At 40.9% G+C, this 25973-nt stretch overlaps 1 protein-coding gene across 8 annotated transcripts in view; it reads right to left on the bottom strand.

Moving 5' to 3' along the window:
* LDB2 (LIM domain binding 2) overlaps nt 1-25973 on the bottom strand; it is a 208474-nt gene that overhangs the window by 30296 nt on the left and 152205 nt on the right. For all 8 annotated transcript variants that reach the window (XM_054391710.1, XM_054391712.1, XM_054391711.1 and 5 more), the window contains 3 exons: nt 21571-21743; nt 16550-16672; nt 14884-14967 (listed from right to left, as the gene is read on the bottom strand). In XM_054391710.1, the coding sequence (XP_054247685.1) occupies nt 14884-14967; nt 16550-16672; nt 21571-21743 (380 nt within the window). The remainder of the gene's footprint in view (nt 1-14883; nt 14968-16549; nt 16673-21570; nt 21744-25973) is intronic.

The raw sequence follows: 25973 nt of genomic DNA, 5'->3' as shown, positions 1-25973 counted from the left end.
ACCTGTGGCTAACTGGAGAAATGAGTTAAACTCTTCTCTTGTGGAGAAACAAGACAACTGCAAGTATTTGTACCCAACCTGCGACTGAATGACCTATCAGATGCTGAATAAGCTGCTGCTTGGGAAAAAATCTTGTTTCAGAGACATTAATATTAGTTGATTGCCTTCTCTCCCTACCCTCTCCCCCTCCCCCAGAAAGCAAGGCCAGAAGAAGTCACATGGCAGCTTTAGGAAAAGACATGATCTAAAGGACACTACAGTAAGGCTGCTGTTTCTTGGGTGGCAATGCCAGCTTAAGCAGTGCCATGGTGTCCCCACTGCTGTGCAAACACAGCCATTTGTGATTGTACAGCAAAGCAGATGGGGGAACAGATCTGTCCAAAAAATAACCTAGGGAATAGGCAGCATGTGGGCAGAAATGTGTGGCTGGAACTGGCGATGTGGGACAAATGCTGCTTAAGGAACTAGCTCAGCCAGCCAATCTATGTGTGGGTTTCTAAAAGCAACTGAAGAAGATTTTCTGCTTGGTGATAGACAAAGGCATTTTTAGGACTCTTTTCTGAGCCAGCTCCTTGCTGGCTTGTTTATCGAGACCTATGTTACTTTAGCTCTAATTGCTGCTGATCATGTCAGCTTCACAGAAAGGGTCACTCTGGAGCACATACTGATGGTGCTGTGGAGGCTTGTGACTCTCAGGTCCAGATTCAGAAGAGCTCTTGGGAATCATGCTTACTCCTCTATGGCTGGGCTGCAAAGTAAGATGACATAACAGCTGGGGACCAAATCTCTTTGGCCAGAAGCCAGGATAGATGACAACAGAAAAAAGTGCATTTAGTTCTATATTGCGTTTAGATGCCTTTCTAGCTGCATACGACTCTCCTAGTTTTCCCAGCAGCAAAGTATGATGAAAAGGAGAAAGTGGTTTTAGAATAATCATTTTCCTGATGGAATTCCAAAGAAGTCATTGATCTGTCAGGCTATGCTAAAGCAGTTTTTTGATTCTTATTGTGACAGAAGCTGCCCCTTGATCCCGGCAGAGCAGTGGCATTGGGAATTCTCCTTCATCCTGGGTTTGGCATTACAGTACCATGTAAAGTGTTAGGGACATGTAAACAGACCATGGCTGTTCGGCCATCTAAGATTCAAGAGACCATGTCAAAGTATTCCCTGAGTCTTGATACTCCACCGCTTCATATTCTATCTGGTCCAGAGTTTAGCACACCTCTGGGTTCACACCAGGAGGAAGAGATGCTGCACCTGGGCACAGAGAAAGTTAAATCTTTACTTTTCATGATGATTGTTTGCAAGCCTCAGGCCTCACCTATACTTATTTGGTTCATGCCAAGACAGAGTGGTCATGGGAAGAACAAGGGCACAGCTGAGGGTGCACAAGCTTCTATCCTATTCACTGCATCCGCACTGAGGAGGATCAAACCCCTACACCAACACCTTCCAGGCCTGACCATGTCAAAAGATCATTTGGAGGGAGATTCCTGGAACCTTTTCTCCTGAAGAAAGGTCATCTAGTGTCTGGCTGCCAAGGTAGGCAGCACTCAGTGAGCTCTCAGCTCTCTTGAGTAATGGGGCAGCAGACAGGACCAAAGCATGCTGCTTCACTGTGTCAGCACAGCAGAGCTCTTAGCCAGGAAGGCTACTGTGTGTTTGTTATGAGATGTGTAAGAGGGCTAAATCAAACATTCAGGAAAGAATTTCATCACATATGCTCCCTACAATTTTATGTGGGGAGATCAAACAATGCTCTCTGTAGCTTACAGAAATAATAAAAAAAAAACCCAAAAACAGAGAGAGACTGTCCCAGTCTCTAGATAAACTTTGAACCAGCTAACAGTGTAGCAGTAAATAGAAGGGTTTTTTTTTTTGTTTTGTTTTGTTTTGTTTTTCCTTTTTTATTGACTATAAAATAGCCTAGGGTCACCAATAAGCAAAATACAGGCTCAAAAGACCAACTCCTTGTGCAGGCTTGAAACAAAAGTTAAAATTATATCAAATCAACAATAACTCATTCCCATGGTGTTCCACCTGCCCTCATTAGGTTATACAGAACAAATGTCAGAGATAACATTCAGGAAAAAGGTGTTCTTCTGATAAGGAACATAGCTTTGTAGCAGTTCCTCTGGGGGGAAATAAATAGTCTTCCTTCCCTCCTTTTAAAACCACACCAGCTGATCTATTGCTAGATTTGTGCAAAGTTTCACACAACAAGGTCCTTAAACTACTGTTACACTTCATTTTTGTCTTGGTAAAATCACGTCATAGGGTCCCAAGATGACTTTCTCACAGTGATTTCCAGATAAGAATTGCAGTTACATGCACAAATATATTTTTTTTCCTAATTGCTAGGACTCCAAACTCTTGCTTGGAGTTTGGAAGTCAAGCTGTGTTCCTTGGGTCTGATGTATCAGCCCAATAAAGCCCTGCACACAGCACTTAACAACTCTGATGTAAAGTGCAACTCAGAAAGGAGGAACCCCTCTGATCTTTGCAAAATGCACGACTTTGCAGCACTGACAAAAGAAATCAAAGAGCAAATTCTTTACTCAGACAGGCACACAATATCCAGAGATGTTCAGGAAGGAGTTGGCTTTTTTTTTTATTATTATTTTTATTTTAGCCCCATTTTGTGCATCCAGATGCACACTTTTTGTGGAATTCAGGAGCTGTCCTCACATCCTGGAGCATGTTTTGTTATGCACCAGTTGGACACTTTGATGTTTGGCTGTTACATGCCTGCCTTCAGCCTAGGCAGCTGGCCTCTTCCAGAAGCAAGTGAAGGTACTTCTGTCACTATGGGAGAGGAGTAAAAAGGGACTGCCACCTGTCCTTCTAGCTAACAGAGCAAGCTGTAATTACAAACTGCGATCCCAGTATGCAGGAGAACAGTAGTGTCATTTTCCTGTGACAGAAAAGAGTACACACCACCGTGAGTTTCTGTTAATGCAGAATAAAATGAAGGAACTCATAGCAATGTTTTCAGGCAAAAAACTAAGAGAACTGCTCTTCCAGCTCGAGTTGATCTGTGACCATGGTTGTATCACTAAATACACCATCAGGAAAAAAAAGATCCAAAGTCACCTGCATTTAGCATTCATTTCCAAGAGTATGAGCCATAAAAGCCCTGCTGAGGCACCTCTGTTTGCACTGACCTTGGCTGAGGTGAGCCTAGCCCAAACTAAAATACTGACCTATATGTAAAGATTTCTAGGCAGCAGTTGTGGAATACCAGAAAAACATACTTTAGCAAATATACTAAAATGAACTTCCCCCTCCCCTTCATAATTATTTCTATTTTCTAATAGCTGCAAGAGCCAGCAGGCAATGCATTTTCTTGCACTTTTTGGATGGCCGAAGTCATCTAGTTTGCCTGATGCTACACAACCTATTCAAGGTGTTCAATAGTGATAACCAGACACAGATGTGCTCCCTGGACTTTCCCACTGCCTCAGCAACATGCTGCCTAAAATGGCCAACTAACATAGGGCGTTCCTTCCAACTAAAACTGAGGCTAACAGAGGACTTTATATCTATATTAAAATACCTAGACGATAAGGAAAGCCCAAAAAGTCAGGCTGGGGTCAGAGTGGCTGGAGAGCAGCCAGGCAGAAAGGGACCTGGTGGTACTGGTTGACAGCCGCCTGAACATGAGCCAGCAGTGTGCCCAGGTGGCCAAGAGAGCCAATGGCATCCTGGCCTGCATCAGGCATAGTGTGGCCAGCAGGAGCAGGGAGGTCATTGTACCCCTGTACACAGCACTGGTTAGGCCACACCTTGAGTACTGTGTCCAGTTCTGGGCCCCTCAGTTTAGGAAAGATGTTGAATTGCTGGAGCATGTGCAGAGAAGGGCAACGAGGCTGGGGAGAGGCCTTGAGCACAAGCCCTATGAGGAGAGGCTGAGGGAGCTGGGACTGTTTAGCCTGAAGAAGAGGAGGCTCAGGGGTGACCTCATTGCTGCCTACAACTACCTGAAGGGAGGTTGTAGCCAGGAGGGGGTTGGTCTCTTTTCCCAAGCAACCAGCACCAGAACAAGAGGACACAGTCTCAAGATGCGCCAGGGGAGGTTTAGGCTGGAGGTGAGGAGAAAGTTCTTCACAGAGAGAGTGGTTGGCCATTGGAATGGGCTGCCCAGGGAGGTGGTGGAGTCACCATCCCTGGAGGTGTTCAAGAGGGGATTGGACGTGGCACTTGGTGCCATGGTTTAGATAGTCATGAGGTTTAGGGTGACAGGTTGGACTCAATGATCTTTGAGGTCTCTTCCAGCCTTCTTGATTCTATGATTCTATGAAATGAATCCTTTCCGGATTTCATTCAATTTTTTTTTGAGTTCTCTCAAGCAGGAGGTTGAACTGTTCACCACCAAAGATGTCTTCTACACATTCACAGTTTCTGTGGTATTCTATAGATTCGTACAGCCTTATTTATTAAAACTAAGAGCTGAGTGCTATTAAATGCATGTTTCTGACAGCCTCTGCAGGGATGAATAAAGTAGCTAATGGGAAGAAAAACTGCTCATGTTGCCTTATTCCCAAGGCACAGATCATCTTTAAGATAGATTGTGATGACAAATGGTTGTTTTCACCTTTATATACATTACCTTCCATCATTACATGGACAGATAAATAGCTTTTTGGACTGTATCCATAACTAGCCTCAGACACTGTGTTCAAGAACTTCATTCCAGCCTTACCAGTGGGAGGCTGAGCAATTGTAAACTGTGTATGTTGAGAAAACATTCATTTATGCACCTAAAAGAGATGAGTGCAAACGAAATTTAAGCAGTTCATTTATGCACCTAAAAGAGATGAGTGCAAACGAAATTTAAGCAGCTCACCTTTTAAAATCCTTATCAAAGCAATATTGAAGAATATCAAATGCATCTGCTATTCATCTAAGGTTTTTCCCTCTGTTTTGACCTGATTTTTTTTTATTACTCAGTAAAATTCCACTGAAACTAACAACCCTCTTACAGTTGATATCCTCTGAAGTTCTTTCTAATCTAATTTTTGTCCAGAAAGAAAATACAAAAGAACAAAATTTTGAGCAATGAAATCAAACACTAGAAGTTAAAAATGTAAGCTCCCTTTAGGTTTGTGTGAGAACATAAACTAGAGGCAAAAGCTGCCATGATACATCCATCTCAAGAAGTATTAAGCAGCCACAACTTCCATTTGAAAAAAGAAGTTGTAAAGGACCAATAACCTTCATAACAGGTACCAAAAAAGGCTGCTTTCTCCTTTAATTTCATTGAAAGGAAAGAGAGAGGGAAAAGCCTAAGATATCACTCCAAACAATCAGCATTTACAAAGTATTTTGTGTTATATTCTGACCCTTCCTATGATTTCTCTGGTTTTCAGTCCCCCTCAAGGAAATGTTCTTTAGCAGAATTTGGTGCAAGAAATGTGGGAACAAAGCGTAAGCAGAGAATTGAGAGTATCTTCACAGGCAGCATCCTTCTTGAGTCCCCTGGGGGGCTACACTGCTTTGGCTTATGTGGGTAGATTTTGTTTCTGCTGCTTTTTCTCTTGCCTTTTTTACTCCTAGTCCCTGCTGCAGTAGTCAGTGGAAAAGGAAAAAGAAGCTTTTGTGGTCTTTTTTTTTTTTCTTTTTCACTCTAGAAGGGAGGCAGCCCTTTCCCTCTAAGATGGGCTTGCAGTCAGAAGAGTCTTGAGCAGCGCAAGGCTGATCCTTTTGGTCTGAGCAGATCAGGGCTGATTGGCGGAGGCCCAGGAGCAACCCTTGGAGGTCAGAATATGGCACTGTACACATGTCCTCTGCTGCTGTGAAGTTCACTGATCAATCTGATAGTGTTCATACCTCATGTTTCTAAAGGTAATGGCAAATAAAACTACCAGAGGAGAAGCTTTGCACTCCCTTACATCACCCTGGAGGGAGGCCACTGCTTTCTGAGGTGTGATTGCAGTTTGCATACTTGTGTAATAGAAAGCAGAACTTTTTCTTACCATTTATTATAGCAACAGGAAGCTTACTTCAGGTAGCAAAATGGCCTGCAGTGGAAATCAAAATATGAAAATAAGACTATAAGAACCAATCTATTCCTACAATAAACTAGAAAGAATTTGAAGAAGCTGAGAATTAAAGAGACCAGATGGTCTTCAAGATACAATTAGCCACCAAGAACGTGCACAAAAGAAAGAAAAATTGTTGTGAATACGATTTTGGTGATAACATCGAAAGACTCCAAGAATATGCATTTTGTTCTGAAGCATTTTCCTTACTGCATGCTCTCTTCCTTACTGCATTTATTTTCATGAAATTAATTATTTTTTTAAAATTACATTGATCAGGGGCACTTGGCATTAGAATATATGACATTGTCTCCTTTGTATGAGTGAATATCTCATCTCACACACCGGGAAAGGAAATCAGTAAGGCATCCGAAGATACACTGCAATGCCACCATGATGTCTGGGGAGTTCTAAAAGAGACACTTGCTATTAACAACTATAATACTTCAAATGACACCATAGCTGTCATACATCTTGTCAAAAGCTAATCAGTGGAGAGGTCCAGCATAGTATTTAGAAGACTGAAACTTTTTTTCCTTCCTTTGCATATCACTATCAGATTATTCCATTTTATACTTCATTGCTTTGGCTGGAAAGTCTCGAGAAAGAAACCTCTGGGATGTGCATTACACTGTGGTGTACAGAGTGGTAATCTTGATGAAGCTGGTGCAACAAAGCCCCAGATTGAGACAAGGTCTGCTCTGGAAGAACACTATGATCTCTGCCTCACCAACACCATTTTGCTTAGACAGTACCTGTGTTTTCCTAGGAGGTTTTGATCCAGCATGGCTGGCTCCAATCCTACTTTATAAATGTGATGCTCTGAAATCTGGGCTAGGGAATGCAGTTGTGGGCTTTTTTTCCCCCATGTGCCTCATACTTTCTTTATGTAAAATCATCTTATCTTGGGTAGAAATGGTGCACAGTTCTTTAATTAAATCAGCTCTAAGTTTTGCCTGAATGATTAATAAAATGAGAAAATTGCCTCTCACTATGATAGCACTCTTCTTTTGTACTCCTTCATTCTTTTCTATTCCTAAACCCTTTCTTCAAATCAGATCCCTGAGTCAATATTTGTTCCTTTGGGCTCACCTAGGAACTATAATCTGTGGCTAAATCAAGTTAATTTTCTTTTGTCACAAAACTCCAAAACAAAACAACATTAAAAAATGCAATAAAAAGAACCATTTGTTGTTGTTGCTCATGAAGCATGGCATTTTCATGGCTAAAATTGCCCAAGGGAATGGAGAAATTAATTTCAATAAATTGGATTCTATGGATATAAAAGACTCGAAGAAATGAAAAACTATGAGATGACATTTGGATCAAAGGACATATACCCATGGATGTTGAACTGGATCTTTGATTAACAAACTGCCTTATCATGAAGTAAGAGTGAGGCAGCAACACCAACTAGAAAAGGTAACAAAGAAGTGATTTGGGTAAGGAGGAAGGTTCAGTTTTCTAGCTGTGCAGAATACAGTACCAGAAATTACATAATCCAGATGGCAACTTGTGCTATTATTTTGATAATAAGTCTTCTGCTCTACTCGGCTTATCAACCTCATCAGCAACTCTATTCATAGACATTCTCCACATGACATCCTGTGGGACAACCCAAGACAAGGTGAACATAAAATCATGGGCTTCTGTTTGGCATCCTCCAGACAGACAAGGAGAAAGACAAGAACTTTTCTGGGACATTCTAGAAACAAGATCAAATTCAAGAGCTCAAATCAAACCTCCAACATACATAGACAGGGAAAAGCCAAATTTGATCTTGAGGAGCATCAAAGAAGAGATCCCTCCAGGAGAGATGGGCAAGCTGCAATGCCACTTTACCTAACACAAGAGTGGCAAACAAAGGGGAAGGCACAAGCAGGGTAACCAGCAAGGTTAGCTGCATGTAGATAATGACACAAAAGGTTGTATGGCCTGGTTGCTTGTGATATCACAACGAGCAGATTCATGAAATAGGCTTTGTGACGATTAAAAACATGAGGTAAGGGGGCTAGAGGATTCACTTTCCAAATACAGAGCAGACCACAGAGCTTCCATAAGCTTTCCATAACAAATACTTCAAGTTCTATAATAACTGCTTCCAAGACAAAGATCTGAACCACCAGCTTTGCATTGAAGCCTATTTCTTGGCCTTTTCCAAGCACCCACCCCTCCCTGCGTAACAATTTGCACCAAACACCCATGGATATTCAATATTAAATGACTAATTAAAATTTTTGCTGTTTTCATTGCTTTGAACAAAAAGCTGGTTTTGGTGTTTTCAGGTCTTCATACAAATTGTACCTCTGCAGCTCTCATTCCTAAACTTAATTAATAGCTATTATTATTTATGACTGCACTGCATATTAGTCCAAGCTTTAATTTGGCCTTCTAAAAAGACAGCCTGTGGCTGTGTTCTTGGATTTTTTCTTAACCTTTTTTCTTTTCTGAAACAACATTATGAGTTCAAATCTTGCGGCATATTTTTATGTGGCCAGTGCTTTGTCTTTGCCTCTCTTCCTTCTCCCTTTTACCCTTGTGACTTCTTTATTTTTAAACTGCTCTAACTTAACTTCATTCTGATTCCTTACTCATGGATGCTTCAAGGACTCACATCACTGATTATCATCCTTCCATTCTCATTAGTCCAGACCTTAATTTTATTTCAAAGGTCATATGGTCTGTATGTGCAGTAGGCCTGGTAGCTGGCCTGTGTGCATGCTCAGTGTATCTTTCTCCTTAACTGATACTCAGATCCTCGTAGTGCCTCTGAAATTACTATCTCCAGAAATCAAAGTTGCCATTTCTGCTAAAATCCTAGTATGTTCCCTAACCACTTGCACTCTGTTCTCCCATCTTTCTCTGACTTCTGAAATTCCTGCTATCCACAGACACTAAAATCTGTTTCTGAGCCATGAGAATCAGAAATGGTCACTGCTCACTGCACTTTTTTAAAGTCTGATTTAAAATTCCCATCTGATTTTTTTTAAATGCTTTTGGGTTTGCTCCATATTTTACTCTTCATGTGCCACAATTTTTCTACCTATAAAACACTTCATTTGTTTTAATAAAATGCTTGGAGATCAATGGGCAAAGGGCACACTGCTATTATTAACAATGTGGATGCTATCTTTCCAACCCATGTCTGATCCAGAGATTGCTTCAGATTCCATCTTCTCTTCAGAAGATTTCTATGCTGGTGCTTCATTTTCTACCTGTCCTGTCTTCTGCAAATCTCCCATCCCTATTCCTTTGTCCCACTCAATTTATCCTGACTGCTTCTTTTAAAAATATTCCTGTGTTGTTTTCTCTAATCTTTCCTGCGTATGATGGAAGAATAACTTTTGATACAACTATTCTGTGGTGGTGTGTCTTTAGCTAAAAAGCTAAAAGCTAACATCTGACTGTATGAGATGTTGCAAAGAATAAATTTCTTCATTTATTATTCTGAAAGTAACATATAACACTGTCTATAAAGGATTAGATGCAGAAAAAAAGAGGAACAGAAACCACTGTGATCATTACTAAAATAAATGCTAAGAAATTACATTACCAGAAAACCTTGGCAGAACCAGCTAATTAGAGTTGGCACAGATAGATTGCAGATAGTCAGCTATAGCCATGAATCCTTCTGTAAGAAACCTCTGATTTTGACTGCATTTTCTTGGGAAGAGCTGCTCCAAGCCAAATTGGTTTAGGTTGAAAAAATCCATTTTTTATAGGAATGAAGTCTAAAAAGTGTTGTGTCTGCTTTCAGCACCTCCAGCTTGAGGAGCTTTAAAATTTTGTCAGCTTTCATCAAAATCCTCCAGATTGATTAAATGATCCAAACCCCTTCCTCTGAGTACTTGTGAAGCCTTACTAGAACTTCTTTTTCATATCCATTAGGATACAGCATCTCACTATATGATCACATACTCTGGTTCCCTAGCACACCCATTCAGTTCACAGCACAAAGTAAGTGAGGTTGCTGTGTGTAGGACTTCATTTGTATCTCCTGAAAACATGGAAACATGGCAGAAGAATGAAGCAGGGAGCTGCGGAACAAGAAAGGGAGAGCATAGAGTACCCCAATGCTGCTATAATAAACTACCCCTGCCCTCATGCTCTACTGTGGTGCTAAGTCATGGAAAAAGCTTTTTCACAAGTGTGTTCCCAGAAATACCATCTGCTCCTTTCCCAACTCGAGAGCTAGCCTGAGACAGACTGTATGCAAGAGCAATGGTTTTGTAATTGGTACCAAGGCATGAGATGAAATTCCAAGTGCTCTGTAAAACCAGAATGGCCACCACTCAGCACACCCTGGTGCTCATCTGTGTGCCTCCATGCCACATATGAGGACTGGGAATAACAGTGCTGGAATGCAACCATCAATGTGCAGTGAGATACTAGAATGATGCTGCAGAAAAGCCTGCAAGAAACTGAGTAGCAGCAAAGTGCTTTCTGCTGAGTGTGGGCTAATCATCCGGTGCACTGCCTGCACTGGGGAGTCTGTGGGAAACACACTGCATGGTGAGGCAGTTAGAATGTACACAAGCAAACTCACAAAGGGAAATGGATTCATGTTGTATGAGCGACTATAATTATGGCATTTCTCTTCCCTGAGAGCATGGTCTTGCACCCTTGCAGCACTTGCACATAATCTTTCTTCTTCTTTAATGATGATACCCAAACAGCTGTAAAATATGGTCCAGATATCTGCCACAGACTCCTGCATATTAGGAGCAAAATAGCTCCCAAGTGATTTGAGTTCATATCCCTTGCATCCCTGCACATCAAAGGAAGCTGTTGCATGCCTGTTTGGCATGTGCAAAAGAATATTTTGCATACACTATGAGTATACATCAAAATGACTTTTGAATACAACGTAAGCACTGCATTTAGAAAACTGTCCCATTAAATAATGCATGTTATCCTCCTAGCAGAAGGAAGCCAAAAATATCTAGTGAGGAACTAAATAAGTGAATGTGGGGATTCAGAAAATATTGTTCTCTGTGCTGCAATAGGGACACTTCATTATTGTTTTACAGGGAAAACAGGCAAACAGGATAATTTGCAGCTGAGATATGCCTCGGTTAAAACAGCCACACAGGATGTAATGGGAAACAGGAGTGTGCAGTCCCTTGCCTAGATTCCTCTCCTGACAGAGCAAGAGGGATCTGCCATGTTAACTCTCCCTTTGCAAAGAGCAGATGCAAGTTCAGCTCCATTAACACCAACAAACTGGCACCAGAGCAGATCACAGTGTGGGAGGATGCAATAGCTACACCTGGAGAAGAGCTCACTCCCAACTTGCAACTCAGCCAGTGCAAGAGGGCAGAGACATTCTGCAAAGCAGCTGGGCAGGAAACAGCTCTATTTCAGGCCAGGCAGTCCTGCCTAACAGGGGCTGGCTTTTTCCTAATGCCAGAGACTTTGAGAGGAGAAATAATTTTATAGAAGACAGCAAGAAACATTTGAGCTCCAAATGGTGCTGTCAGTATAAAGCTACTGGTTTTAGAGTGCATTCAAATCTGTTACACATTGAAGAGCTAAACAAAATAGCTGAGCAACTGTAAAATTACATAGAAAAAAAAAGGTAATGTGTGGGAACTAAATTATTGCAGCATGGTGGAAACTGTTCTCTTGAGTGTTACCTCCATCTTCAAATTCTGCACAGGATTCCTGTTCATTCCTGGGTCATACTGACTGAGACTAAGATATAGGTCTTGGCCCTATTATCTGATAGTTCATAATATCTACTACTTGATGACTTGACAAGAAATTACATTTCCAAATGCTTGATATTAATTTAAAGCCTACAAGGTTTTGCTCATTACTTTTGAGACAGCTTATTCAACTCCTAGTCAGCAGCTACAGCAAAGTATGCTGACCCCATTGATGAGGTAATCAATTATGCTGGAACACAACAAACTGGTAACTAGAAAGAAAGGAAGCCTATGGTTTTATACAGAGCCAGAGAAAACAGAGAGAAAGCACTTGGCAAATGACTCAGGACAAAACATTTCATTTCCAGGTTCCAAGAGGATGCATTTTAAATTTGTATTAAATATGATTTACAAAATCAATGTTGTTCTGTGCTGGACAGCTTTGCTGGGAGTGAATGAAGACAAACCAGGGCATGCATCCAAAGCTGTGGCTCTCCAAGCATGTGGCTCTCCGGAATGGAGGCTTGCGTGCCAGCAACTACAATTATCTCAACTAGCAATGATTTAGCATTCTGCTGTGTCTAGAGTGTGAAAAACACAGGCTACACCTTAGATCACAACCATTTGAAATCCAGGTTTAAATCCAGTCTTTAAGGGGGCTGCAGCACAGCTTGGTACTGTGTGCACGTTGAAGAATAAAAATTATTAATTTTGCCCATCAGTGAAGTTTTAACTTACGACTGTCACAAGCCTTTGCTGTGTGCAGCAGAGGAAAAAAAAATATTTTAAAAAATTATGATTAGTTTCAAATCCTTACTCAAAATCATGGCACAGTGTAATTACTAAACACTGAGATGACTAAAAAATCTTCAGAAAATGCTGACTTAAAAAAAACAACCACAAAATAAACCACCTTAAACCAAAGTGCATCTGCCTTTTTTTTTTTTTACTGCATGATTTTACAATCCTGAGTTCAGAAAAGATTTTCATGTTGAAATTAACAGAAGAAAGTCATTGGGACAGAAGTGAATTAAAATGAAATACGTTCTGTAATATGAGCTCCTGTGATGAGCGGAATATCAGAAAAAAAAAAAAAGCAGAATGATCAATTCCTTGTGATGAGAGAGGCAAAGACTGGCTTGGGGGAAAAAAAAAATATTTCCTTTTGGAATCACCACAGCGGGAACTAGAGGAAGCCTTGCACCCAGAGACCCACTGTTGCCTGTTAAGCTAACAAAACTAGTCTGGAAGAAGGAAAAAAAGCAAGACTTCATCTTATTATCCCCTTCCACTTAACTTCTCATGTCCCTAGTGCTTACCTTGATCTCAGTTTTCTTTTTCTAAGGAATTTTTTCTCCCTCCCCCTACCTTTTCTTGCCCTTTCTTTTTTTTTTTTTTCTGCTGATGGAGGGAGCAGTATGGGTTCCTGATTGCAGCTGTGTCCTGACAGAGACCCTGCCTTTCTCATTCGCAGTGTCACATTCAGCAGCTACAGAATACACCACAAACAACCCAGAAGCGGCTGGAGGCAGAGACAGTGCTGCAAATGCAGCATAGTCCTGCTAGCCTTGTGGAGGTTGGGTAATGAGTACTGTGGCTGGTGTAGGCCAGCCCAAGGGCTTCCCAGTGTGTCTGATCATGCCGAGGGTACCAAAGACCTCCAAAGCAGGGCAATGCCTTGTGCCACAGATAATTTGGAAAGAAAACACGGAAACATCTTACCAAAGCTAGGTGCTTGCTGCTTGATTTGCCACAAGGATGTAATGCAAAACTTGGTGTGACTGAGGAAGAATGGCCAGTGGGCATGTCTGCAGAACCTACTCTAGGATGCTTCACCCCAAGACAATGACAGTGTGGCTCTAGGGATGTTGCCAAAGCACAACAATCACTCTCTGTACCAAACTACAGATTAAACTAGCCACGAGAATACAACACACACAACACAGACATATTATTCTGGAATGTATACATGGGGAAATTCTAACACAACGTTTCACACCTCTGAGGTTTTACACCACATCCTTCTTCTCCAACAAACCTGCCCTGCACAGCTCAGGCTATAATTTGAACAGTAATTTCTATGCCAACACCACACAAGCACCAAACAGGAATGGCCATTGTACTGGCAGAGTAAGTACAACTACAGGCTGTCCATAAGCTGTGGGGAGACAGTGAGAGAGAGCTCATCACACATCTCAGTCCTGCACACTGTCCTCCCTGCAGTTCAAAACACTCTGTGGGTAGGACTCCATGCATAAGGAACATATGACAAGGGTCACAGACCCGAATGAAGTGCAGTTAAACTACAGACTGTTGGGGACAACTCTGCATCAGGCTGAAAATAACTGCATTTCCTACTGCTATTGTTATCTTTAAAAAGCATCTTCAATAACTACTCACACAATTAAAAGGAATGAAATCAAATGTGCTTGGCCAAGTTCGCTTGGTGTATCATTGAGCATTTTTGCATCACTTACTAATGGCATGGTGAAAAATTAAAAAATACCTGAATTTGAACTCCACAAACCCATATCTCATTGTATGCAGTATAAGCCCACACTGGGGAATACTTTCAAAAATAAAAATAAACTTCCAAATTTTGAATGTACTTTAAGGGTCAAAAAGCAATGGGAACAAATGCATTATTTAATCATAAAAAACACACTCTATTCAGAGCAGGGCTGAGGGGGAAGCTCAGGCTCCCAGAGGCAAGTGAAGTGAGGACTGCTTTGAGGGACTGCTGTAAACAGGGCTGGAGCTGAGATTTCACTCAGCCCTGGCTCTGCCTGGGAGAGGTGGGGAGGTCAAAGAACTGGAGAAGACAGGCAGTTTTTAATAAGAATGAGAATGAGCTGCCACGTTCCCAGGAACAGTGAAGCAGAGAGAAGAAACAGTGGGGAAATTCTTGCTTACAAAAAATGAAACCATTATTCAAAACTGAGAAGAAAGACTACTAAAAACAGGGGCTACTCACATATTGCTTCAGCTCCATGATTAAATTCTTACGCTTATTAATGGCACATTGTTACCAGCCATGTTTTTATTACAGTCTCTGTGTTTCTCCTTCACCCTCACTCAGGGTTAGGTCCATTTCTTACCTGACCAACAGAGGCTCTGCTCTCATTACCTTGACACAAAGCTAACAGCAACTTTAAAAAAATGCTCACAATAATCACTAGCTATAGTATGCTTACCCTGAGGTAGTTGAGGGTGAAGTTTGTCAGACCCATTCGAGTGATGTTTTTGGACAGCTGCTCCAGCACCTGAGGGTCTTGTGCCTAAACAAGAGTGGAAAAAAGAATTTCACTTTTCCTTTTTTGTCTATTTGTTTTTCTCTACATGCTTGGTCGAGTGCAGGAAGGTTCTCTGCAAAGAGGTGCCACTCCTGTGGTTGAATTATACATTGAGGCTAAATTTATGTAATAAGCTACAGAGTTCTGCTTGCCTAGGAAAATGTAAAACATTATGAAACTGGGGCAGAATAAAGACTGTTTTCCAGTGTCTTTCTTCTGTCCCTGCCCATTCACCTAGAAGTCCAGTCATCCACAGGAGTACAAGTGAGCAGGACCTCACCATAGAGGTCCCTGAAGAATCTCAGTTCACTTTGAGCCTTCCATTTGTTAGCTGGAAGTTCCAAGCATCTAAACAGATAAGGGTAGCAATAAAGAAGGCATTGCTTTCTCTTTAGGGATAAGATACTAAATAACAGAGAACTCATCAAGGCACCTTCAGAAGAGCTGAGCACATAAGCAGCATTAAGGACAGGCTGGAGAACCCTTCTGGTCTAAGTTCTTTTCCCAGAATTAAACAGGAAACACACAAGTACAGTCCTTCTCTGATCCCAGCCAGGAGCTGTGCCTGTCAGACCAGCCTCCTTTTTAAACTGAGATCAAGCTCATTACCACAATTAATACCTGCTGGTTGCTGGCTAACCTGCTTCCACTCTCTCTGAATTGCAGCAGTCCCCTACATAAATAATGTTGCTCATGGCCATCCTCATTGTCCCTTAATGGGATTCTGTGATCAATTCAGAAGATCAGCCCTCTGTAATAAAAGATAGCCCTGTGACAGAAATGGTGGGGAAGGTTTTCTAGATTATTTTCTTCAGGCTTGTAACAGCCTTTTCAGAAAAGTCTAGGGTTCCTCAGTTGTTTGAAATTCCTCATTAAGAAGATATCTAAGCAACTCAATACAGACACATATTTGGGGCTGAAACCACAGTCCTGCAGTTAATTTTGTATATGAAGCTCTACTCTTTGGAATGTTTCTACAGAGCAAGACCAAAAGCAGCCACAAGAATATGTCCTTTGTTTCTTTGCAGCGCTTTACCTTACAATGTTTTGACTTCAACTTGTAGAATATTTAATATTGTCATGTTCTGATGTGTGTGTTTTCATTCAATTACAAAAGAAGAGCCTTGACATGTGAAAAAAAGATGACAATCTGGATTAAAATGCTAAAGGCTTCTAAGTAAATACATGGTAATTACTTATTTTCTGGCTCACACAAGGGTTGCATTAGTTTGCTTCACCTCAAGACTAAATACAATTCATACCTACAATGATGAAAATTCACTGACTTCGGTGTAGTTCGTATTAATAAGAACAGATTTTGGGCCCAAATCATGCAGATGGGATTAAAGGGAAAACTATGTGCTAAAACAAAATGAAAACATAGCAACAGTGGCAATAATAGAGCACTGAGAAACAAGGGAGTGAGGAAAGAACTTGTAAATAGATGTAGTTGCAGGCAAAACAAAATATTTATAGTTAATTGCCTTGGGTGTGAAATTTGCTGGAGTTCTTCACAAATCTAATCTCATTTCTTTGCATTAGGTCAAGTGAAAAAAGGATTACTTACATGCATGGCTAGAATGCTGCGTGGGACTAATTCTCTGTACTGTCTAATAGTAAAGTGCCATGTTTTTATTCTCATGAGATCATCAAAAGTAAACTCCAAGATAAGACGTCCTTCTGTGCACACCTGGAACACACAAAATGCATGGAATAAATTCCCAGGGATTTTGTTTTCAGTGCTATTGTCTCCTTGATTAAACAATACTCAGAAATACAGAGAGGTATTCTATTCCTCACCTCTGCCAGATTAATTCTGTTTTGTTCCCTCGGGGAAGAAAAAGGGAATGTGGGAAAATGACTTCACAGGCCTAACCATGAGGACAGTAACTTATAACGTTATAGATTTTAGAGCGTTTTGCAAACATAGAAATCTTATTTATTGCATCAATTCTCTTTCCCCCCACTGCTAATTAATGACTGAGCCTCACATTGGTGGTGAGTGTGGTACAGCTTGACATCAAGTTTCTGAACTGGTCATTCCCAGCCTGGTTTACATTACACCTTCCTTACACCAGCTGGGCATGTAAACCTTCCCTTCATGTCCTGTTGGAGTATGCAGTGCCCTGAATGCCTGTGGCCAAATTTGATTTTTTTTCCTTTTTTTTTAAATTTCCCAAGCTTTCTTGATTTTTTTTGAGGCACTTTATCCCAAATTTTATCTTTCTTCTTATATACTTCTATTAATCTTCCCCCTTACAAGGAAAGACAGACCATCAGGCTGTATGAACTGTATTGCCATAGGAGGTTTGAGAGCCAGGGCAGCAGAGGAAAGGTTATGGGCATGGACAACAGAGCTGCTTCCACAGGAAATGTCTCACACAGCTGTGTCTTGTCTAAGAAGAGAGAGAAAATATGGAAGGAATAAATGCAGTAAGTGGGTACTAGCTGGAAATGAAATAGAAAATAAATTATGGAGGACTTTTAAACTGTTCACAACTTTTATGTAGGAAAACTGCTGTGGCTGTGATCTTCCTTGAGCTGCAAAATACACACCCAGAATGGTACCTTGACTAGGGGTGCCGTGCAGTACTGCAAAGGATCCTGATCTGAAAATTAACTACTTCTGTTGTTGATTTATTTTTTTTTCCACATCAGATGATTAGACTTACAACTCCTCTTCGAAGTACACTTGCAAGTGCAGAGCACACAGATATCATGGAAAGAGGGTATAACAGCTTGCAAAGCAAAGCTTTACCAGAACTAACACCTGATGGAACAGCCCCAGCTCAGCCCTCGCTGGCTCCCACTCAGGCAACATCTGGCTTTTCTGGTTCACAGTTCCCTTAACGTCATCAGAGGTTTTCCTCCTGCTTTCCTCTGCAGGTAATTTGAACAGGCATACTATACAACAAATTACTGTAAACCCACGAAGGAGAGAACCTTGCAACAGGTTCTCTTCTGCCCTTTTCAACACACCTTAGTAATGCCTTCAAATTTTTAATGTGACTTGTTTTGTCATTTGACCCTGATTTTTATTTTCCCATCCTATTTTCAGTAGGATGAGAATTACAGAGGGGTGCACATGCATACACATAAGGATTCATATGAGAAGAAAAACATTTTTATATTAATATTACTGTGCTGAGGCCAAAGATCCTGATTACTGACCAGTTACATGAAAATATTGCAGGTTTAAAATATTTTTTTGTACTAATACCTGTGGCTTCTCAAATGTTTCTCCTTTTAAGCTCAAACCTCCACAGCTCTTAAGAGTTTTATTACATGCACTGGTATTAACAAATTTTAGTAGAAAAACTGAAACATTTCTCATATTACAGTGATCAAAAATGTATACATCTTATAATGGAATTTAATTTCCTTATGTAGAGCAGAATTTTATGCAGTGCTTTTAATCAATAAAATTGGCACACTTCTTATTTTAAATGGGCCTCTTATTTTTTTTATTTTTTTAAGCTGTTACATAGAACCCAAAAAATCAAAAGGGTCTCCAATTAAGAAAACATTTTCTGTTGTGCTGAATTCATGTTACCGTACTGTGAGCTCTGACATTTTGTTTCTGTGGTAACCAAAATCAGCTGATTAGTTGGCATGGCAACAGAAAAGATGTAATCCCAGCAGACACACTCTAATCAATGCCCCCAGCACAGATGGTCTCCGGAGGATCAACAAGAAAGAGGCTGGCAGGCATTCAGTGCATCACGTGATAGCTCTAGACTAGGCCAGGAAAAAACCTAAAAAAGAACATTTCTCAAACTAACCAATAGCTTTTTAACCCCTTCACTGCACTTATTAATTGCAGGAATTTCAACTGCTCACATCTATGAAAACTGACTTTGGTTCTGTGCCTTCTTGTACAGAGTCTCAGCCTCCTAACAGAGGGCATCTTTTAGAAGCCTTCCCCCTGTATCAAATACCATTTCTCAAATCTTAGCTGTTGCTTGAAAAGAAACTGAGAGCCTATACAAATACGGGGAATGCCTGAGGTTGTTAGTAAGGATTAAAATCACTGAGTTTCAAGGATTTCACCTATAAAACCCAACTGACGGCCCCAATGTTCAGTGCAGGAAGAGAACAGTTCAGACACGGGGTGCTCACTGCTCCAGGCAATGCTCTGCCAAACTATTGGGAAATACAGGAAAACAGTTTGCCTGCACATGAAGTGTCGGTACACATGGTGAAAGTAGAGATCTGTCAGGACTCCTAAAGCTCTCCTTTACTTGGAGAAAAAATTGAAGCATTTGCCAGGCAAACACATGGTAGTCAGGGCTTCAGCCTCTTCTTTTACCATTGGATTATATGATACTCTCTACAGCATCTATTCATACCCTAAAACCAATTTTTAAGTGTGTGACACTTTACAAGTACCTCTTGCCCTCTAAAGCCAAGCTGGATTAGTCATATTTTTACTGTTAGGCAGGTTCTAGCAATATTTGGTCCAAAATACTGGAAATGTCATTTTATATATTCATCCAGTCCTGCAGTATGCAGGGAGTTGCTCTAACTAGGAAAATGTTGAAATAAATAAAATGCAGCTGTGGTTACTGATTCAATACATGATGAGAACTGTTTCAGCCATTATATTACAGTTAGTACATTTGCAGCTTAGAAGCTGTTTGTGTAACTGAAAGAGCTACTAACAAACACAGTTTGCATTTTTGCATTGAAAAACCCCTTGGGTCAAATTCAGACATAATCTAAGGAGCTACACAGTCCATTGGAGTGCTGCTTATTATGGGATGTCTGCTTTGTTCCACCACTGAGATGTGGTGCGAGTAAGAGTTCATCTTTGGGTATAAGATACAGCTGTGCCCTCAGTATCTATGTTAGAAGTTACACACAGCTGAGACCTTTGGCTCTAGCTTATTTCTGGGCGAGTGCTATGCTCTTTTCTTCCTTATTCCACCACTATTTTATTTCAAATTTGCTCTCACTAACACAGTCATATTTTAAACAATCAACCACTAATCCCCCACACTGCTTCCCTCTAGAATCCAAATCATCCCCACCTGCACTCTTGTACCAGGATACGAGATACAGGTTTCAACAGCAATGTCAGGGCTGAAGCACTGCACTGCCAGGATTGCAGCAGGTGGAGAAGCTCTTTCCACACCACAGGATGGTGCCACAGGAGGTGACTGCAGCCCCATCACATGAGGTGTGCACCCAGCCTCGTGCCTCTGCTAGTCTGCCTTTGACTGGCTGGACACTAGTCCATTAGTAGCAACACTGTCATGTGCTGCCATGATAAGTTAAATAACTATTTGAATTGAGAAAAGCATCTCCCATTTGCTCATTCAAAACCAACCCCTTTTGTTTGTTCCTAATGCAAAGGGAAATAACACAGACATCATTTTAGGGAGCTCTGTGGAGCAGCAGCTACCATACACCCTCATCGTGTCCTCTGGACACAGCCAGCACACACAACTCCTTGTGGGCAGGGAGGTGGCAAAGAGGTGTTGCCTAGGAATATCTGCTCACTTGCCTCTCTCTGTTCTTGTCTATGTAGGTCACCGGGGCTGGACTGGGAGAGTTGGAACAATGACACCGTTACATACACACCTCCCTGGTCATCAGTGCACAGCACACCAGTGGCTACCTCTCCCTCTTCTTAGAGCACCCCTCCAAGAGCTGTGAAGGTGGCAGGGAAGACATTACAAAAGGATGGGACTCGTTCATGCTAAACAGTGTAAGCCATGTGAGCCCTGGTCGTGGAGGTGTCAATAGTTGGTGCCTTTTTGGACACTAGAGCCTCCACAGTCCCGCAGGCCAAGGGCAGCATGGATGGGTTACCTTCTCCTGCTGCCCCTTCTCCTTTTATGCTTTTATCCAAGCAAAGGTTAAAATTCATTCAAATTAACAGGTACAAGATGGAAAGATCATAATTTCCCTTCCTTCATGAAAGGGGACATTTGCATTTTGTGAAACAGTTTACTAGTTTTCGTAATACATTAAAAATATTTGAATATGTATTTTCTACCTTTTTGGTGCCCTTTTTTTTAATAAATATATGACAGTTTAATTACAGGACTAGAAGTGGCCAATGAATGAATTCACAATCATTTACAAATATTGAATATTCACTGACTGCCTGATCCAGAGCATGTTTAAATCAATTGACTCATTCCATCAACTTCACAGCCCTTTGGACCAGTATCCAACTGTACTAAATCACTATTTTCCTTGAGATTTATAGTCCTTGGACTGGATAGGTATCAAATATAACTCATACCATCCCAAATGGTAGGTGCCAGCAATGTGAAATCTCATTGTTGCTTTAAAATCAAGCCCAGAGAAAAGGAGACAGGCAACTTGAATTTATGTACAGCTGATGGTTCTAGAAATCTCTTGCAATATTTCTGGGAAAATTGCAGAGGATGCCCACAGAATTTTCCAGTTGTGTAATGAATATAGAAAATAGTAACTAAATGGCTCCAAGCATTTTCAGTATTAGAAATAATCCCAGTTCCACCAGAAAAAGGCAACAGTCAATATGTTTCACCCTTACAGACACCAAAAAAGAGAAAGAAAAAACAGCAACATGCTTTATTGAGTATTCCCTGTTACCTTGGTAAACATGGGCTTTCCATGCTGAGTGACCATGGTGCATTGATCACAGTCCACTGTGATAGATGAGTTGTGGTATGACTCTTTTGAGTGCTTGAGAATGTAATACAGGTCTGTTACACCTCCTTCAAAGACAGTGCTAAAATAACGAGGAATGAGGGTCCTTCCAATCGCTGTGAGGAAAATACAAAGCAGAATTCAGCAAATGCTCTAGGTTATAAAATCTCAAACCATCTGCTAACAGGACATGAACAATTTTTAAGCACAAGGAAATCAAACTTTCATTTAATGAACACAATACATGTTCTCTATGCTGTAGAAACACGAACGCTCTGCTCCCACAGAAATCCATGAAAATGGCTTATTCCATTCAGAGGGACTTGAATGGAATTGAATCTTTTTACACTGATGGTGAGTTAGAGTCACACTTGAAACCATCTGCAAGTTTTTTTGTCCCAAAGAAATTATTATACAGAAAGCCACATGCTGTCAGTTATGGCTGAGAGTTGGATATTACTCATAAATGTGTAAATACAAGTGGTGAGTGTTTACAGAATATAGTCATACGACCCAAAAGGCAAAGCTCAATTAGATAGGGTGGTTGTGCACATGTATATCTTTGCCTGTATGTGGCACATGTGTGTTCTATATACCCACACACATACACACACACTCCTTATTGAACAGGAGGGCTACTGCTGAGAAATCAGTCCTGGTGATTGAAGAAGGACCTGAGAAAGGAATACAATGTATTACACAACAAGTGACTACCCGCAGGTCTGTCTGAGATTCTAATTAGACCACAAATGTTATAGGTTAGAGCAGACACCTCAACTATCTTGCAGGCATCATTTAAATCCCAAACTAGGGGCATAAGGCACCCAATTCTGCAATACTTCCTCGGGCAAAACTGTCACTGAAGTCACATCTCTCACTTCAATAGCAGTTTCAGCAAGTACTACAAGGTCTAATTCCAAACATGTAATAGTAATAGTGAGCTTCTGAGAGTACTTCAGATGCACAAGCTAGCAGAAACGCTGACATCAAAGGTAATTATCTTGTATGCAACTGAGGTTTTTCATCTCCTTTCTTACAGATAAATTTGGATGCAACCACAAGCCCTGTATGGCAGAGCACTCCAGTTTATAATAGACCGATACTTCCATACTCAATGACTCATTGCTTTGCATGCACTAATCAATCCACAGCAATTCTCAGTGGTGGACACAGAAAAATTGCCTCCATTTTACAGAGGGAAAAACCAAGTAATCTAAACTGCGTTTTTGGAAGGATGAGATAGAAAAGTCACCATCAACAGGCAAGATTATAGAGTTTATTAGTTTCTAATTCCTGTTTGACTGTTACAACTATGTGGTGACTCATGTCTCACTCATTTGCTGTATACTTTTGAGAGTAATTTCTAAAAATTATATTTTTATAGGAATTTTCCCAGCATATGAACAAAGGCTCCTGACCCTAAAAGTGTATTTGCAAGTGAGTGTTGCAAATGAAAAAGTATAGTGTTCTCCTAGTCGTTCTGTGGGAACTGTTTCTGCTCTGTGCATTGCAGTGTGCAATATTGCATGTGCAGGTATAATGCACATCATATAATGAAAATACACAAATAAAGGGAATTAGAACTTTTAAAAGGTTTTGCTCTAATAATATAGCAAATTAGAACTTATGTTTTTGCTGTAATATTAGATACTAATGCAATTTAATGTAGAAAAATCCAGCACATTCTCTGGAAGGGGCTGACAATTCAGTGAATGCATTGAACAGCTATTCCCTGCCTCCTAAAAGTCCCCACCCACTCACCATGCATATATTAATTTTCCACAGTCTTCTAATTTAATTTAGAAAAACTGAAGTCCAGTGTATAAGCACAGGACTCAGCTCAGGCTTTAATTCAAATTTCTCCATGATGGTACAGAATACAGTAAAATGTGAAATTTACTCATCAAGTTAATTTCTTGCTCCCCTAAGGCTAATTCGTGCAAATTAAGTTTCCTGCTAATCACCCTAAGCAGTGAATGTGTGATATGAAAATCCAGCATTCCTACTGATTGTGATAAACCTCTCTTCATGTGATTTATGCACTGCACAAGTATCTTGTCCCTCTTTTAACTGCAGTTTATAGACCCTTCCCAAAGTAGCATGGCCATGTGGTGTTGCAATTTGCCTTCTCTTCACAGCTACATTAAAAAAGTCCAGAAATACATCAAACACCCCATTCTTATTACTTGTGCTAGTAACTATTCTCTCTTTTTGGCACAGGGATATGAGTAGAGGTGCACACAAGGATATGCCACATGCAAGCTGATTTTCAGCAACAGATGCAGACGCAGACCCTACCTGCCTCTAAAACTCAGATGTCCAGTATAAGCCATTACATCCAATACTCAGCTCTAGAAGAGACACCAGTGGAAACCTGCATTAATAAGCAGACCTGTCCTGGGCTCACCATGTTGCCTTGACACAAAAGACTGAAGCACGCTCAAGGTTTTATTTCTCTTTCTGAAGCATTGCATAGCTTAAAACGATCGTTTCATTTCTAGGATAAACATGAAGCTATCCATAGTGGTAATAAAGCTTGTTTCTGCAGGAAAACTGGCTGTGGAAAAGGTCTCACAAAGTCTAGAGATTGTGGCAAACTGTGTGCATTCCAAGTGTAGCACACTTCTCCTTGTCTGTGAGTACTGAGGCACATATGTGTGCACACCCCCAGCTCTGCTGCCCACACAGACACGATCCTTTTCCCAGGCACAGCAATGCAGAAGTGGCAAAAGTGATTTCCTTCCTTTCTTGCAAGAATACATTGGAATAGCCATGACTGCAGTTGCTGAGGCTCTGAGCCCAATACTTGGGCTTAGGAAAGCAGAGGAGGGTTCATGCCTGCATCTGTACAAATACTAACAGGCTCTTACAGTCTAATAGCCCAGACAAGACCTTTACATAGTGCAAAATGTGGCACCTGGCACTGTAACATCTTAGGTATAGTAGAAGGAAAATTTATCTGCCTCTCAGCATTCAGGCATTAACTCCAGAACACTGGAATGCTGCTTTAAATGATCATTTTGGCTTGGGCAGCAGCCTCTGTCCCTAGCTGACTACTGAGGATGTATTTCCCATGAGAAGCAGGCACTGCCCCTTAAATTTTGCTCCATTTGTGCTAGCAAATCCCCAGGTAGCAAAGCAAACTGACAAAGATCAGCTGGATTTAGCAAAGGGTAATAGCTATTTATATGAGAATGTCTCTAAGACATACATCTCTGAAACAACTATTTTGCACAAATATAATGCTGTCACCCACTGGAATGACATAGCTTTAGCCTCTTCAGTGGTGTAACATCCTGGCTGATTTGCTGTACCTTTCTGGTGGATCAGAGACATAAATACAACTTTAAATGGAATGAATACAGGTAGATTTGTGACACTCTCCAGATATGAGCAGTTCAGAAATAAATTAATTCAATCTATGAACACAGACAAGAAGTTTTATAGGTCAGTAACAGTTGTGGTACATATAATTTCTCAAGCATCATTTCTGGGGAATTCTGAAGAAAGAGAATTAAACCATCTGACATATGAAACGGCCCAAGGGCTGCCTCGCAGGGAGGGATGCACTTAGGTCACACTTCTGCTTTTTGGCCTGGGCATGCTACAAAAATAGTTGGGGTGCCCCTCCGTCAGCCTGACCCTATGTGATGGTTTGAAACTGTCTTTTTAATTTTTCCTTGCAAAGTTCAAAACAGAGAAAGTGAAAGAATGTAACTAAGTCACTATTGGGTGTAAGAAAGCAAAATAACGATTGTTCTAAACACTTCCATTGGATAGATAGAAATGTTTAAGAACTATTACCCAAAACAAAGTAGGCATTCGGCACATTCTGCGTTCGGCAGTGGGGGCAGTTGCTGGGCTGTCTGGCTGCTGTTTTCTTCTTCTCTTCTGGCTGAAGATAACACACTGACCTTGGCAGCTAAGTTAACAACTTTCTGCTTAACTAACTGTGCTTCTCTGTCCAGGGGGGTCTGGGGGGGAAGCTCCTGGGAGAGGGAGGCCCCTTTGGGAGGGTCCCCTTGGGGGGAAGCAAAGGGAGATCGATTGTGCTTTTTCTGTTGATTGTATATATTTGTGAATGTTGTGAATTTTGTATATTTGTACATATTCATTGCATTTCATTGTAGATTTTAGACTCTGCTTGTAAATACAGCTTTTCATTTGCTTCCAGACTGGGCTAGCCTGGTTATTGTTGGTGGGGGGGGAATTTCAGCTCACACCGACACACTTTATATTTTTGGCGCTCCAACGTGGGGCTCGATTGCTTGTTTGATTTATTTCTGCTCAGATTAGGAAGCAAAATGAAGCTGTTTTGGATTTTGAGTAATTTTATTTCCTCTGTT

Source organism: Indicator indicator, chromosome 23 (assembly GCF_027791375.1).
Source record: "Indicator indicator isolate 239-I01 chromosome 23, UM_Iind_1.1, whole genome shotgun sequence".
In the NCBI taxonomy this organism is placed as follows: Eukaryota; Metazoa; Chordata; class Aves; order Piciformes; family Indicatoridae; genus Indicator; species Indicator indicator.
Note: the sequence above shows the minus strand (reverse complement) of the source record. Positions and strands in the feature narration are given on the sequence as shown.